General features: G+C 41.9%; 1 protein-coding gene across 1 annotated transcript; it reads left to right on the top strand.

Moving 5' to 3' along the window:
* The first annotated feature begins 2634 nt into the window (after positions 1 to 2634).
* Positions 2635 to 3438, top strand: LOC120293815. Its single transcript, XM_039313572.1, has one exon. The coding sequence runs from the start codon at positions 2635 to 2637 to the stop codon at positions 3436 to 3438; it is 804 nt and encodes a 267-aa protein (XP_039169506.1).
* Positions 3439 to 17928: the final 14490 nt, after the last annotated feature.

The raw sequence follows: 17928 nt of genomic DNA, 5'->3' as shown, positions 1-17928 counted from the left end.
GTCACAATGATGATGACATGTATGATGTAATGATGCCATGATGATGATGACATGTGTAATGTGATGATGTCATGGTGATGATGACATGTACAATATGATGATGATACACATGTATGTGTTATAAATTGATATGATGATGCATGATAGTATGCGCATGGCTTCAAGGTAAGTAATGCCTGCAATGCATGTATGATTGCATGATGCATTGAGTTGTTATTGGATTTCCCTATCTGGTGAGTGGTTGTACTCACCCCTTTGGAGACCCACATTTCATATTAGCAATATGCCGCTTCTTGCCGTCACGTGTGGTGCATTTTATGGGTTACCGTCCGACGTCGAGGTAGAGTGTGAGGAGTTTAGCTGTCCTTCTGTGCTTGGACTCACCTACATACGTGTGCGTTGTTTTGTCTCATACGACATAGGCCTGGCTGGGGGCCCGATTGTCCAAGAGTTTGTTTCTGTCCATGTTCGCCGCGATGGGGTGATGAGAGGGATGCTTCCACCGCCGCCGCCCGACGCACCGGACTGGCTGTGAGGCCTTTGCGTGATGAGTTGGGGCTGTTTCTTTTTGGATAGTTAGCCGACACTTATGATGGGGGTTGTACACATGTGATGTTGAGGGTCGAGGGTTCTTTTTGAGGTTTTAGGCTAGACATGGCTGAGTCCTAGCTTTTCCTTTTTGATGTACCGACCCAAAAGAAGTCCCATCTTGAAATTATATGTAAATAAAGTGTTGTGGCTTGTTTATAAAATTATGCTAATTAATAGTGTGTATTTGTATCATGGATGGTAGGGGGAGAGATGGTGATATTTTATTTTGCTTCCGCTAATGAGTCGCGCTGGGACCATTTTGTTTTAAAAAAAAAATGTGTCTATGAATTACGACGCATCTTCTAAGGAGAAAGGTAATAAGGTGTAACATTGGCGCTGGTGACGACCTGCGAAGGGTTCGGGGTGTCACGGCCGCCCTTTTGGTATCATCCCTCGCCAAGTGGAGCACGAGATAAAGAGATCGGAGAAATTCTCACACGAGCCGGAGCTGCGCGCAAAGGAGGACGATCAAACTCTCTCGCTTCAACACCAGTCGCAAATGCTCCTCAATCATCATTAAGCTCAACATCTAGAAAATTAAACCACGAGGCAGAGTCCTTTTGGCAAAATACGCAACGCCCTGCTGGTTGTCGCTGCGCTCATTTTGATCGCGACGTACCAATCCATGCTTCAGCCTCCAAAATTCATAAAAGTTGTCAATAACAAAAATTCTAAGGAAGTTGAGCAGAACAACTATAACTATAACGTAACTAGAATTACTCTAAGTTATGGCATTCCTCCAAGTAATGTCAAGCTCGTGGTGTACGGCCTCTTCCTGTACGGCAACACATTCGGGTTCTTTCTGTCAGTCCAGATGATCATTTGCCTCACCAAATATCTCCCCGTCAGGCTACCGCTTATGCTATCCCTCATCACAATGGTTGTAACTTATTTTACCTACACGACATCCCTGCTATTAACTTCACACTCGCTTGCGGGGCCCTTGACGCTGCTTGTATCAGCTGTTATTCTACTGAAACAGAGGTTGTTGGCATTATTTATGAATCTTTTCTTGGGACGCATTTTTCGATTACACCTCCTAGCTGATATGTGCAAGCTAGAGAACAAGGACTCAGAGGATAAGGACTCAGAGGATAAGGACTTAGAGAAGAAGGACAAAAGTCGTGGTTGTAAATTATGATGGTATCTCTCTTTTCTTGAGCTCTTTCTAAGACATGCAAGCCTTTAACGGTATAGTATTGGAGCTTTCGACAGGGTCAGATGTTAGATTGTTGTCCTTGATTCTCTGTAGTTGAATGTGTGATGTCTATAAGTGATCCACTGTATCGGATCTCCTTAATAAATTGTGTTGTGAGTTTATATCACGTTTTGTAACTTCATGGATAGCGGTTGAGATTTTGAGATGTGGTTGATATGGTCTCCCCCAGGCGCATGCGACACACGTGCAGTTTCGGTGTCAGGCATGTGCGACGCATGCACACGGCACGCACCAGCTGACGTGATCGTGATGTCATCAATGCATGCACGTGGCCCGTGCCAAATGAAATCATCGTGATGTCAGCCTTGCACGCATGTAGGACGTGCCAAGTCGGTTCGTCCGACCCGACCCAACCCAGTTGACTCCGACCCGTTTGATTGTTGACAACCACCCGAGAGGAGACTGTGCTTCACCTCGCCGTGCAAAACAACTAGTCAAAAGTGCTGGTTCGGTTCATGGAGCATCTAAAGCGGAACAAAAAGGAGCAATTGATCAATTGGAATGACCACAAAGGTGACACTGCCTTGCATCTCGCTGCCGCCAGCAAAAATTTCGAGGCAAGCCTCGTAGTTCCCTTATTTTATCGCACTTTTCTGTGTGCATTATTTCAGTGAGGGTGTTATTTTGGGTCCCTATCATATGCAAAAATCTCCTAAGCAAATGAACTTATTTGATCATCACGGAAATATAGGATTTCTCGCCTATGTCAAAAACATTTCTGCAGTATCTAAATGCCTGAAAATCAATGAGAGTAAAACAAAGATGGGAAAGAGTTGCAGGTGGTCGACTTCATGCTTCGTGGACATGCTTTGGAGTCTGAGGTCATGGAGGTAAGCGCCTTGAACGAGAGCGCCTTGACACCTCTAGATGTCTCAACTCCCTCGCCAAGGGGAGCACAAGATAGAGAGATCGGAGAAATTCTCACACAAGCCAGAGTTGTGCGCAGAGGAGGACGATCAAACTCTCTCACTTCAACACCAGTCGCAAATGCTCCTCAATCATCATTAAGTTCAACATCTAGAAAATTAAACCATGGGGCAGAGTCCTTGGACGAAATACGCAACGCCCAGCTGGTCGTCGTTGCGCTCATTGTGATTGCGACGTACCAATCCGTGCTTCAGCCTCCAAAATTCATAAAAGTTGTCAATGACAAAAATTCCAAGGAAGTTGAGCAAAACAAATATAACTATAACGTGACTAGAATTACTCTAAGTTATGTCACTCCTCAAAGTAATGTCGAGCTTGTGGTGTCTAGCCTCTTCCTATGCGGCAACACATTCGGGTTCTTTCTGTCAATCCAGATGATCATTTGCCTCACCAAATATCTCCCTGTCAGGCTACCGCTTATGCTATCCCTCATCACAATGGTTGTAACTTACTTTACCTTCACAACATCCCTGCTATTAACTTCACACTTGCATGCGGGGCCCCTGACGTTGCTTGTATCAGCTGTTCTTCTATTGAAACAGAGGCCGTTGGCAGTAGTTATGAATCTTTTCTTGGGACGCCTTTTTCGATTACACCTCCTAGCTGATATGTGCAAGCTAGAGAACAAGGACTCAGAGAATGAGGACTCAGAGGATAAGGACTTAGAGAATAAGGACAAAAGTCGTGGTTGTAAATTATGATGGTATCTCTCTTTTCTTGAGCTCTTTCTAAGACATACAAGCCTTTAACAATATAGTATTGGAGCTTTCGACAGGGTTAGATGTTAGATTATTATCCTTGATTCTTTGCAGTTGAATGTGTGATGTCTACAAGTGATCCGCTGTATCGGATCTCCTTAATAAATTGTGTTGTGAGTTTATATCATGTTTTGTAACTTCATGGATAGCGGTTGAGATTTTGAGATGTGGTTGATATGGTCTCACCCAGGCGCGTGCGACACACGTGCAGTTTCGGTGCTAGGCATGTGCGACGCACGCACACGGCATGCGCCAGCTGATGTGATCGTGATGTCATCAATGCATGCACGTGGCCCGTGCCACATGACATCATCGTGATGTCAGCATGGAGCACGCGTGCGGCACTTGCCAGGTCGGTTCGTCTGACCCGACCCAACCCGATTGACTCCGACCCGTTTGATTGTTGACAACCACCCGAGAGGAGACTGTGCTTCACCTCGCCGTGCAAAACAACTAGTCAAAAGTGCTGGTTCGGTTCATGGAGCATCTAAAGCGGAACAAAAAGGAGCAATTGATCAATTGGAATGACCACAAAGGTGACACCGCCTTGCATCTCGCTGCCGCTAGCAAAAATTTCGAGGCAAGCCTCGTAGTTCCCTTATTTTATCGCACTTTTATGTGTGCATTATTTCAGTGAGGGTGTTATTTTGGGTCCCTATCATATGCAAAAATCTCCTAAGCAAATGAACTTATTTGATCATCACGGAAATATAGGATGTCTCGTCTATGTCAAAAACATTTATGCAGTATCTAAATGCCTGAAAATCAATGAGAGTAAAACAAAGATGGGAAAGAGTTGCAAGTGGTCGACTTCATGCTTCGTGGACATGCTTTGGAGTCTGAGGTCGTGGAGGTGAGCGTCTTGAACGAGAGCAGCTTGACACCTCTAGATGTCTCAACTCCCTCGCCAAGTGGAGCACGTGATAGAGAGATTAGAGAAATTCTCACACGAGCCGAAGTTGTGCGCAAAGGAGGACGATCAAACTCACTCGCTTCAACACTAGTCTGAGCGGACGATGACGATATGGAGGGAGGTAATGGTCACCAATCAGATGGGGAACCAGTCACAAATGCTCCTCAATCATCATCAAATTCAACATCTAGAAAATTAAACCAAGAGGGAGAGTCCTTGGGCGAAAGACGCAAAGCCCTGCTGGTCGTCGCTGTGCTCATTATGAGCGCAATGCAATCCATGCTTCAGCCTCCAAAAATCGTAGAAGTTGTCAATGACAAAAATTCCAAGGAAGTTTAGCATAACAACTATAATTATAAAGTGACTAGAATTACTCTAATTTATGGCACTTCTCCAAGTAATGTCAAGCTCGTGGTGTACGGTCTCTTCCTGTGCGGCAACACATTTAGGTTCTTTATGTCAGTGCAGATGATTATTTGCCTCACTAAAGATCTCCCTGTCAAGCTACCGCTTATGCTATCCCTCATCGCAATGGTTGTAACTTACTTTACCTTCACGACATCCTTGCTATTAACTTCACATTTGCCTACGGGGCCCCTGACGCTGCTTGTATCAGCTATTCCTCTACTGATACAGAGGCCGTAAACGGTAGTTTTGAATCTTTTCTTGGCACGCCTTTTTCGATTGCACCTCCTAGGTGATATGTACAAGCTAGAGAACAAGGACTCAGAGAATGAGGACTCAGAGGATAAGGACTTAGAGAAGAAGGACAAAATTTGTGGTTGTAAATGATGATGGTATCTCTCTTTTCTTGAGCTCTTTCTAAGACATGCAAGCCTTTAACAGTATAGTATTGGAGCTTTTGACAGGGTCAGATGTTAGATTGTTTTCCTTGATTCTCTGCAATTGATTGTGTGATGTCTACAAGTGATCCATTGTATCGGATCTCCTTAATAAATTGTGTTGTGAGTTTATATTGTGTTTTGTAACTTCATGGATAGCAGTTGAGATTTTGAGATGTGGTTGATATGGTCTCCCCCAGGCACGTGCGACACACGTGCAGTTTTGGTGCCAGGCATGTGTGACGCACGTGCGTGGCACGCGCCAGCGACGTGATCGTGACATCATCAACGCATGCGCATGGCCCGTGCCAGATGACATAATCGTGACGTCAACCGAGCACACGTGCGGCACGTGCTAGGTCGGTTCATCTAACCCGACCCAACCCGATTGACTCCGACCTATTTGATCATTGACAACCACCCGAGAGGAGACCGCGCTTCACCTCGCCGTGCAGAACAACTGGTCTAAAGTGCTGGTTTGGTTCATGGAGCATCTGAAGCAACATAAGAAGGAGCAATTAATCAATTGGAATGACCACAAAGGTGACACCGCCTTGCATCTCGCTGCCGCCAGCAAAAATTTCGAGGCAAGCCTCGTAGTTCCCTTATTTTATCGCACTTTTCTGTGTGCATTATTTCAGTGAGGGTGTTATTTTGGGTCCCTATCATATGCAAAGATCTTCTAAGCAAAGGTACTTATTTGATCATCACGTAAATATAGGATGTCTCGTCTATGTCAAAAACATTTCTGTAGTATCTAAATGCCTGAAAATCAATGAAAGTAAAACAAAGATGGGAAAGAGTTGCAGGTGGTCGACTTCATGCTTCGTGGACATGCTTTGGAGTCTGAGGTCGTGGAGGTGAGCGCCTTGAACAAGAGCGGCTTGACACCTCTAGATGTCTCAACTCCCTCACCAAGGGGAGCACATGATAGAGAGATTAGAGAAATTCTCACACGAGCTGGAGCTGTTCGCAGAGGAGGACGATCAAACTCACTCGCTTCAACACTAGTCTTAGCAGACGATGACGATATGGAGGGAGGTAACAGTCACCAATCCAATGGGAAACCAGTCACAAATGCTCCTCAATAATCATCAAGGTCAACATCTAGAAAATTAAACCAAGTGGGAGAGTCCTTGGGTGAAATACGCAAAGCCCTGCTGGTTGTCGCTGTGCTCATTGTGAGCACGACGAAATCCGTGCTTCAGCCTCCAAAAATCGTAGAAGTTGTCAATGACAAAAATTCTAAGGAAGTTTAGCAAAACAACTATAACTATAATGTGACTAGAATTACTCTAAGTTATGGCACTTCTCCAAGTAATTTCGAGCTCATGGTGTACGGTCTTTTCCTGTGTGGCAACACATTTGGGTTCTTTCTGTCAGTCCAGATGATTATTTGCCTCACCAAAGATCTCCCTGTCAGGCTACCCCTTATGCTTTACCTCATCGCAATGGTTGTAACTTACTTTACCTTCACGGCATCCCTACTATTAACTTCACACTCGCCTACCCGACGCTACTTGTATCAGCTGTTCTTCTACTAATACAGAGGCCATTGGCAGTAGTTATGAATTTTTTCTTGGTACTCCTTTTTCGATTGCACCTCCTAGGTTATATGTACAAGCTAGAGAAGGGCTCAAAGAATGAGGACTCAGAGGATAAAGACTTAGAGAAGAAGGACAAAATTCATGGTTGTAAATGATGATGGTATCTCTCTTTTCTTGAGCTCTTTCTAAGACATGCAAGCCTTTAGCAGTATAGTATTGGAGCTTTCGACAAGGTTAGATGTTAGATTGATATCTTTGATTTTCTGCAGTTGATTGTGTGATGTCTACAAGTGATCAGCTGTATCAGATCTCCTTAATAAATTGTGTTGTGAATTAATATCACGTTTTGTAACTTCATGTAGTGGTTGAGATTTGGAGATGTGGTTGATACGGTTTCCCCCGGGCATGTGCGAAGCACATGCCGTTTTGGCGCCGGGCGTGTGTGATGCATGTGCCAGCTAATGTCATCGTGACGTTATCAACGCATGCGCGTGGCTCGTGCCAGATGACGTCAACCGAGCATGCGCGCGGCATGTGCCAGGTCGGTCTGTTCAACCCAACCCGATCCGTTTGATCGTTGTCTTTGACCATTGACTTAGGCTGTTGGCTGTTGACCTGTGTTGACCACTGTTGACCGGCGTTAACCACCGTTGACCGTTGTTGACCACCGTTGACCTGCATTGACCATCGCTGACCGGCATTAAGCTTTGTTGACTAGCGTTGACTAGCCCAAAAAAATTGAAAATTTTTTATTTTCTAATTTGTTCATTAAGAATTATAAGTACTCCCTTTTTGTTCTGCATTTGTTGTAGGAATCATGAAAAATTATGTATTTTCCGTTTTATTCTTTGTGGATTATAAGTAATCATTTTTTATTATGCATTTGTTGTAGGAACGATGATACATTATGCACACATGCCTGCATTTTTAATAACAGACAAAAAAAAATGCAAGACTTAAAGGGCTAATGACAGAGTTAGCTAATTATCGGTGGAATGACAGTGATGTAGTATCACACGTGGTTAGGGTCAATCAGATGATATAAGAAATCATCTGGATTGGTTGTCTTATGCTGGATTTTGAGAAGGTGCCAACCTAAATGAACACCCTTCCACTTGAATGGCAAGCAGTGTTAGATCACCTATGGAAAGTCAACGTGGTCTCAGATTATAGGAGGCTTGCAGTAGCTTTTGTAAGAGGGTACTATAGAATCGAATTAATCAAAACTTCAACCCTTGGGTTGAGTGTCACATGGCGCAGAGTGAATGCGCCTTAGAAGTGGCATGAGAGCTTTCTAAAGGTTTTTCTGTGGTTGACCAATGTGCCTTCAGAATTCTTAGAGAACTTTACTAAGAGATTAGAATAGACTTTCCCTATTTGTTTTTTGGGAAAAAAGCCACGAAAAATCCTGAACTTTACTTAAAGTGACACATTTACCCCAAACATTTTTTTGTTACGTGAAAAGTCCTGAACTTTTGCCAACCATGACACATTTACCCCAAACTTTTTTTTTTGACACAAAAAATCCTGAACATTTCTTATGTGACACATTTACCCCAAAATTATAGGGCATTTTGGTCTTTTCATTTTTTTAAATTCTTTTTTCTTCTCTCTTCCCTCCGCCAACCGGTCGGCGGAGGGAAGCCGATGTCCGGTGAGGGCTGCCCTCACCGGCGACGGCGAGAACGGCAAGGACACCCTCGCCCGACACAAGCGAGGGCCGCCCTCGCCGGCGTCGGCGAGGGTGCCCTCCCGCATCCGGCGAGGGCCATCCTCGCTCGGCGCCAACAAGGGCTGCCCTCGCCTACGTCGGGCGAGGGTGTCCCCCCGCGAGATCTAGCGAGGGCCGTCCTCGCCCGTCGCCGACAAGGGCCGCCCTCGCCAGATCGGCGAGGGAGGCCCTTGCCCGACGCCGGCGAGGGAGGTCCTCGCCCGACGCAAGCAAGGGCCGCCCTCGCCCGACACCGATGAGGGCGACCCTTACTCGGACGTCGGCTTCCTTCCGCCGGCTCCACCATGGCCGACGGAGGAAGAAGAAGAAAAAAAAAAAAAGGAAAAAAAGAATAAAAAGACAAAAAATACCCTTGATGGGGTAAATGTGTCACGGTTTGAAAGGTTTGAGGCTTTTCACGTCAAAAAAAAAAAAAAGTTTGGGGTAAATGTCACTTTGGGCAAAATTCAGGGATTTTCGTGGCTTTTTCCCTTGTTTTTTAGATTAGTTTGAAATGTTTTAGGTGTAAATATTTCTTTCTATGTTAATATTTTTCCTCTGAATATATTACTTAGTGTAATATATATGTTTAATTATTGAAAGTTCAATGTTATTTATTATTGTAAATTAGTATGTTAATTTACAATTCGTTGTGGGAAGTTCAAGAAAGTTTTAGTGACTTTGCTAAACTTATTTTGCATAGAATATTATATTAATGATAGTTTTGACGTAACCAATTTTGATGTGGCTCTATAGGATTTTGTGATTAGTACCATTTTCACAAAGGCCTTCAATCGCCCCATGAGGTGATGATGTGAAAAAGTATTTGTGCATCTTGTTTTGGCGGTGAAGGTTTCTTCTTCCTAAGACAATAACGTTGAATTCAACGTGAGGATCGGGTCTGAGAGCGGGTAAATAGGGTCATGAAGCGGGTACTTTTCCCCAATATATTTGGGACTACTCTCGAAATTCGGCCTCCAACACCACAATGTTTTTAGCCAATTTAATGGTGGTTTACTAGGTGAAAATACCTAAATCTTAGCATTTTCAGTCGACCCAAATTCCTTTTTTTAATTACTTTTTACAAATAAGATAATAATTTTATTTTAACGGGAAATTCAACTGCAGTTATTTGTGAGGTTAAATCTGAATTAAATAGGCCTCAGTGAGTGAATTTGTCTTGTTTTTATTCTCCATACTGACTAATTAATAGAAAAAAAAATGGACATATCATCGTCAAAATGGATGAGGAAATTATATATATATATATATATATATATATATATATATATAAGGTTTGAAATTTATTACAATTATGTCAATTCAGTCATAAACATTTTAATTTTGGTCAATTTGATATTATATCTTTTGATAATTTATTAATTCAATCAATCTGGCCAAATTTAGCTAGAAATCGCTGAAGTGGACACTAATAATTCTACGTGATGCTACTAGTTTTAACATTGACAAAAAAATTATTTTATCTTTTTTTCCTTTTTATTTTTTGTTTCTTCATTGTGGCCAACAAGGCTTGGCCTCGCTGTTGCTAGGTAAGGTCGACCTCACCACCGGTTGTGCTACGAGGGTTGAGTCTCGTTGACCTTGTCTAATGACGGCGAGGGTTGCCGACGACAATGAAAGAACAAAATTAGAAAAGGAAAATTAAAAAAAAAATCATAAAATAATTAATATTTAAAATATTATAAAAATCATCAATGTCAGCATTAGCGATGCCATATAGGATGACTGGCATCCACGTCGACAATTTCTGGCCAAAATTGACTTGATAGACTAAAGTTGCAAAAGATATATGACTAATTTGATCAAATTAAAATGTTTAGGATTAAATTGATACAATTACGGTATGTTTCAAACTTTTTAGGTAATTTCCCTTGAAGTGGATTTAGGAGATCATTGATGTACAGAAATCGTTGGAATACAATGCCCATGCAACCTGCATTTTCCACGGCCTGAGCCTAAAGGCGAGGATGATACACAGACACTATTTCTTAAGGAGCATTCAAATTGGATGGTCATAAATTGTTGTATATATTATCAATTATATGTCGCTATGAATTGCTTTCGTAGAATATTAAACCAATTATAGTTAAAAGAAATAAGAAAGGAGATCAAGACTCACGAATATGAAGGTTTATTGAACGAAGAACATACACGACATTCGATCCCGATAACACGACGCTTCTTTTAAATATGTACAGATCTTCTTAGGATAACAGTACTTCCATCGATGCGGCCATGGCCGTCACTTTAACGCGAAAATAACTCACGCATGTGACAAACCCTACGCCACTCGCCCTCCATAAGCAAAGGTGAAGAAGAAAGAAGAAGAACAGCAACGGACATAGAGGCTCAAGCTGGAGGAGAAGGATAAACAAAGGGGAAGGGGGGCATTTGGAGAGGAGGGAATGGAAACTGGGGCCACGAAGGAACACTAGGAATTGGTGGGATTTGAAAGGGAGGCGCAAACGGCAGTTGAGGGATCGGTGGGGGGAGTAAGTATGCCGGAATCGGGGGTGCGAACGGCCAATTCGGAAACGGAGGCAAATCCTTCCTCTCTCCCAGGCCCGAGCGATCGCCATGCACCTCATTGTTGTGATCATTCTTCACCATGTTCACTCGATCATCATCTCCGGCATTTCGAGCCGTGCCTTTTGTCGCGCCTAGCGGGCTCAGCTGCGGTGTCTGCAGCATACGGCAGCTGGTGACGATGCCGCGAGTTGGGGCGATCAGAATCAGGAGGACCAGAAGACGACCGATTGGTGATGTCACGGGAGCTAGCCGAGCCATGAATGATGAGATTTGAGGAGAAGAGGGGTTTCGAGCTTTGCTTGTAATTTTGCGAGACAATTTTGGTGTGTTGTGCATGGGATTTATAGAGGATTTGCTTGTGTTGAAGTTCGGACTCCTCTTGATGGTTGTGCCCGACATTGAATCGCCTGATAAGGACGGATCATATTCAGCAGCAGCCTTGACACATCGTTTTCGAATTCAAAGGGATTTTAAAGCAGCAACAAATGTAAAAATAGTTCGTGACGACAGAAGTTTTCGGTGAGGAACTTAGTAAAGTCAAGTACACATGTTGGCTAGACAGTCTAGTGATTGAAACGAGCATCCACGTGCTCTCGACGTATGCTTGGCCTGGTTTCGTAGAAAGAGTCTTAGCCGATACTACTTGTTCTATTGTCTAAAAGATCTTAAATCTATCGTATGATAGCGAGAAAATTGTCATAAAAGTTCTAAATTTTGTAATTATATCAATTGAGTTCTTAATATTTTTATGTTTTGCTAATTGAGTTCATCCGAGCAATTTTGACTAGAAATTTGAATAATTTTCAAGTATTTTTGAAATATTTTTATTAGTTTATTATTTTTGAATTCTTTTTTCTTCTTTTCTTTTCTTCCATTTCTTTCCCCAATTGTGGGTTGGCCAACCACCACCAAGTCAATAGGCAAGGGTGTCGGCCCTTGCCCAACCCAGGTGAGGTCCGCCAACCCTCGTCAACCAAAGTTGAAAAAAATCAAAGAAAATAAAAGAAAAGAAAAGGAAGAAATTAGTACAATTTTTTAAAAAATTTAATATATAATTAAATATTTTCCACATTAGCACCAACTGTGTCATGTATGATAGCTGACATCCACATTAATGATTTCCAGCGAAAATTGACTGAATGAATTCAATTGATAAAATGTGAAAAATGTTAAGGATTTAATTGGAATAATTAAATATTTATAACTAAATTGACAATAGTGCAATACATTTAAGACTTTTTTGGCATTTTTTTATGCAACGGTTAATTGAATTCTAAATTTTTCAATTTGGATAATTTAGTGTTAGACCTTTTGACAATTTTCCAATAGTCATTTTGATCACTGAATCAGCGATTTTTGGGTGAAAATTGGCCGAAATAAATTGTCAAAAAGTTTATGATAAAATGGAAAAGTTTACGATTGAACTGATCATTATACAATAGGTTTAGGATTTTTGGATAATTTTCTCTGAAAAGTACAAGTATGACTTAGGGCGTGAATGATAAACGGATTTTGTTTCGAAAACAACTTTGAAATAGAAAAATAGTTCTTGAAAAAAAATAAAGTAGTTATCATACGTGCCCTTAACAATCGAATGTCAGACTCACTTTTCAAGTTGCTAGGACGTTTTACAAACTTGTAGAGTGCAAAAAAAGCATACAATTTGACCTGAAAACTTCAATTGCCATGAAATGGATCAAACATGCGAGATTGAATTCCGATGATATGCACTCCCCTCACATGTAACGCGTACTTTTGTCCTGAAAATACAAGATATATATAATTGAATCGGTCTAGACGGCTTTGACGGCCATACAATTGGACAAGCTAGGCCAAAAAGGGAAGGACTTATCCAAACCGACTGATCTTTCGCTTCGAATTGGCCATGCTTAGGCATGTAGTTTTCGTCATTGAGGGAGGGTGGCTATTGACGATTCGTGTCTTGCCTAGAAAATGTCTACTGGGACTAGAGGTGGCCACCGGGCTAAGCTGGGCTAGGCACGGCCAGCCAGGCCCAAGTGCCATGTCCAGGAGTGGTTGGCCCGAGCCGGATCCTTCTTAGTATCGAAATCTTAAGAATAGAACAAAAAATTACTGAGGACAATTAATGAGCAGAACTCATTCAATTAAACATGCATTGAGTAAAAGTACATCTCCAAATGATTTGTAGAATATATTACACGTATTAGTGCCGAAACAATGCTTAAATACAAAATTACACCCAAAAAAATGTCTAATAATATAATGTCGTTAGATGTCATGTCCCTCACCGTGATTCGGTGTTAGCTGGGTTCACTCTTATGTGAAGGAGACCCAATGAGTTGCAAGCCCAAAAAAGGGCTTGAGCCCATATAATAAGTTATATGAGGAAATAGGGTTTCTCACTATCTATATAAAAGTAGCGGCAGAAAAGGAAACAAGAATAAGAAAAAAGAGAAAGCGAGAAAATCTGGGGTTTGGGATAATATCGATTTACATCAAGCTGGCGTCGGAGGTCGATTTGTGGTCCGATTGAGCTGAAATTTTGTCAGCATATTCGTGGCGCAATTTTCTCGAATCTGGACGGTTTGATTTTCGTTTGAAGCTCCCTACATCAGGTTTTTCGTGGATTGATCGAAACCTGTGTTTTTGGTCAGATTTATCATTGATCTCTTGTGAATTTCATGTGTATTGCCAAGAATTATGTTCTTGAGGTGTTTGCTGCTATGTACCTCTAGTATTTGCTAGAGAAGAATAATTTTATTGATAGTGAAGACTTTTCAGGTGGACTCCGGTCCCGTGGTTTTTTATCTCCTCACATCGAGGAGGTTTTCCACGTAAAAAAATCGTCTTGTGTTCGCATGCTTGGTATTTATTTTACTCTATTATATCGATTCCTATTAGGTTTACACAAGAGGGGAGATTATTTTATTCCGCTGCGTTGATTCGATATTGTTCGAATTATTACCGTTCTCCCATCATTCGGATGATGAAGTGTTGTGGTTGTCATCTTGTTCATGTCAGGCACCATCAGCTGGAATCATTATTTCTATATTTTTCAGTCAAGTTCCACCTATTGTTTTCCATGATCCATTGGCTAGAACATAGACTTGGATGGCATTGAAAATGCCAGTGGGATTAGTAAGTCACGAACCATGTTAGAAAGAATTGACAAAAGCTAAATTCTTCTTTTCCACCTTTTCAAAACGTCAGCGTTGTCTTTGACATCTCTTTCTATGCATCTGGAGTAGTTTACTCTTAAGTACATCTCCAACTCATTGATAGATGAAGAAAAAGCTAGCAGAAGATTACTGGGGGTCCTTCCTTATGAAGCAAAGAACATACAGAGTTCTGAGCCTGCTTGTGTTTTTGGAGTTTGTTGAACCGACTAGCATCTATGTAGCATCGACACGCGACACGACACGACACGTCGACACGTCATTTCTAAAAAAATAGAGAATTCCGACACGTTGCGACACGTTGTATATTAAATGAATATTTTTATTTTTAATTAATTTGATTCAAATTCATAACTAAATAATTAATTGAAAAAAGAGCCTATAATAAATACACTAATAATATTAATAAATCAATTCATTAAAAATTCGAAAAATATATTTATAGTTAATGTAAAACATGTTTTTACCTTTAACAAAAGTTATTGATGAAACTAATAATTAATAAAAAAAAATTAGAATCAATTTATTTAAATAAATCCATAATTTTCTATAATAATCAAAATTTATCATTATTCAAATTTCAATACTTCTATTTTTCGAAATTATTTGTTAATATTATTTATTTGATTTTCCCATTGAAAAAACAAATCCCCAAAATCCACCCCTTTCATCCTCCGTCCATTTCCCTCCACCCCAAATTTATTTTACATTTTTCCCTCCCCCACCAATGACAGACAGGCTATCAACCTGTCACTTCCCCTCCCCCAAAACTCAAAAGTCACGCCACTTCCTTCGTCCATTTCCCTCCATCATCCCCTTTTTTATTACTTTTTATTCCCTCATAAAAACCCTAGCAAACTTTTCCTCCTCCTCCTCGGCGATTTTCCTCCTCCTTCTCGCCGCTCGCCGCACGCCACACGCCGCACGACCCCCTTCCTCTCCTCTTCTTCCCGATCTTTCTCCTCCTCCTCCTCCTCGCCGAACGACCACCTTCCTCTCCGCACGACCCCCTTCCTCTCCTCTTCCTCTTGATCCTTCTCCTCCTCCTCCTCCTTGTTGCCGATCCATCGCAATAGTGGCGGCTGCTCTCTCTTGCCATCACTCGCCGTCACGGTGGTCCGTTGCATGACTTCGTCTCACCGGCGGGAGTTTGCTTTCTCTCTCTTCTTTATCTCTGTTCGACTCTTTCTCTAGCCGTCTCTCGCCGTCGCTCGCAGCCTCTGCTCCCTCGCCCTCCCTGGCCTCCACCCACCGTCAGTCTTCCGGACACGCGTGTGGAGAAATGTTGACTACGTGTCGGAAAGTCGGACACGCGGTCCACATGTCCAAGTGTGTCGCTCCGACACGTGTCGGACACGACACGGAAGCACGGACATTTCATAGACTAGCATATGTGGTATATATTTTATGAAGCCAATTCCTTACCGTGTCCAATATTTGCTCCAATTGGACCTCCTTCTCCGGTCCCAAATTTTCGTTATATGGAACAAGGAGGATTTTGAGCCCTCCAACTTGAACCTCAGATCCAAGACAACGGATTAAAACAAACAAAAAAAACAGGCAAAGTGTCCTTGTAATATTTGAGGAATTTGGCTTTGATGGCAAATATTGCTTCATTGAAGAAGGAATTACCCTCTTTGTGCATCTATTCAACCAACATCACCTATAGAAATGATATGGTACATTGCTTACTAAATAATGGTTGAATGACAAATCATCTGTCGCATCATTAAAAGCCTGCAATAATTCTTTAAAAATCTCATCAACCCTCCAATTTTATCGTGTCAACGGCGAATAACCAACACTTTTGCTAGCAATGGTGGAATAGATGGGTCAGCGCACCCATCTCCTTGCATTCCTTCTTCAGCAATTTTTATACATTTGATTCCACCTCATTTTTATGTCCGAAGGAATTTCTCAACTCGCCTTCTCTATATTATGCTTGGGACCTCCAACTCTTGATGCTTAAATAGCGTGGATCTATTGTATTGAAACTACAACGGTCAACCGTTGGGTGTTCAGTGATCATTGATAAGTGACTGTTGGAGACCCCAGCACAAATAGGAGTGATGGAGGACCACTCATGGCTAATGGGAAGATAAGAGAGAGTGAGAACTTGGTAGTAGTGTTGAATCAGTATTGCTTTGCATCAGGTGAAGCTATCAATTTGAATAAATCATGGATCTTTTCTAGTAAGGGATGCCCGAAAAACTTGAGCAAGAACACAGCTTCAGTTTTGAGAGTAACGATGATTGACAAAACAAGAAAGTACCTTGGAATCCCATTTGACTGGGGACAAACCAAAAAGCAAATGCTCGTGTGGATCTTGGTAAGAGTGAACATGAAGTTGGAGGGTTGGAAGGATAAACCGAGCTAGAAAGGAAACTTTAATTTAAACTATTGTGCAAGCTCTACCTAACTTTGATTAAAACTATTGTGCAAGGTCTACCTCAATATGCTATGTTAATCTTCAAAATTCAAATCTCCATATGTCAAATGATAGCAAAGGATTGCATCCTTTTGGTGGAAACAAAATGAGGTGAAATCAGGATTACATTGGAAGAAATGAGAAATTCTTAAGTCCAGGAAATATAGTGGGGGTATGGGCTTCTATGATCTTATATCTTTCAACAAAGCAATGTTGGGCAAGCAGGCTTGGAGATTGGCATAAACACCTTTAGCTCTTTGGTGTCAATTATTTAAAGGAATTTATTTCCCCGATGGAAACTTTTGGAATGCAAGAAAGTGGTCATGCCCCTCTTGAGGATGGCAAAGCATGATTGTAGACCGGGATGCTTTTAGCGAAGATATAAGATGGGCAATAGGAAATGGAAGAACGATTAAAATTCGAGAAAACAGGTGGCTAAATATGGGGATCATTGGAGGTCCCGCAAACATTGATGACCCTCAGAGTAGAGGACCTGATCATTGAAGAAACCAGAACATGGCAAGAGCAGAAGGTGCGATTTCTCTTTGAAAAAGGGTGGCCAGAGAGATCATGGCTATTCCTCTTGAAAGAAATCCAGAAGACGATCGACTAGTGTGAACAAGGAACAAAACAGGGGAATATACAGGGAAAAGTGCTTACAATGGGCTACGTCCACCAAGTCCACAACAGAAAACAGAATCAGCCTCATCTTCTTTCCAACTACCCAGGTCATTTTGGACCAAGTTGCGGAACTTAAACATTCCACCCAAAATCAGAGTCTTTCGATGGAGTGCCTGTCAAAATGCAATTCCTATCGGAGACAATCTTTACAAAATAAGAATCTTACCTACTCCCATGTGTCATTTGTGCAACCAAGCACCGGAAACGCTGGACCACGTCTTTCTAATTTGCAAATGGACAGCTGATATATGGGAGGATCCGTGGCTAAAGCTACAATTTTTAAGCCAACCCATTACTCGTTTAGACAACTGGATTTTACAGTGCTTTGAATTAGATATGAACTCGGTGTGTAACGAGGAAATCGCTACAATGTTGTGGCTGATCTGGAAGGAGCGAAATGCCTTCATCTTCAAGGCCCGTGACCTATCCCGAGCAGAATTATCGACCTCGCTGTGACAGGGCATGCGAACTTCGTAAGATGGAACCCTAGGATGAAAGGAAAAAAGAAAAGGGAACTACGGACACCTGAGGCGTGGTGGGCACCGGCGAAGGGCACCCTCAAAATCAACGTAGATTGCCCAAAATTGAAGGATTCACCGGAAT

This window comes from Eucalyptus grandis, chromosome 5 (assembly GCF_016545825.1).
Source record: "Eucalyptus grandis isolate ANBG69807.140 chromosome 5, ASM1654582v1, whole genome shotgun sequence".
Lineage (NCBI taxonomy): Eukaryota > Viridiplantae > Streptophyta > Magnoliopsida > Myrtales > Myrtaceae > Eucalyptus > Eucalyptus grandis.
The sequence above is the reverse complement of the archived record's forward strand: the minus strand, read 5'-3'. Positions and strand labels throughout refer to the sequence as shown.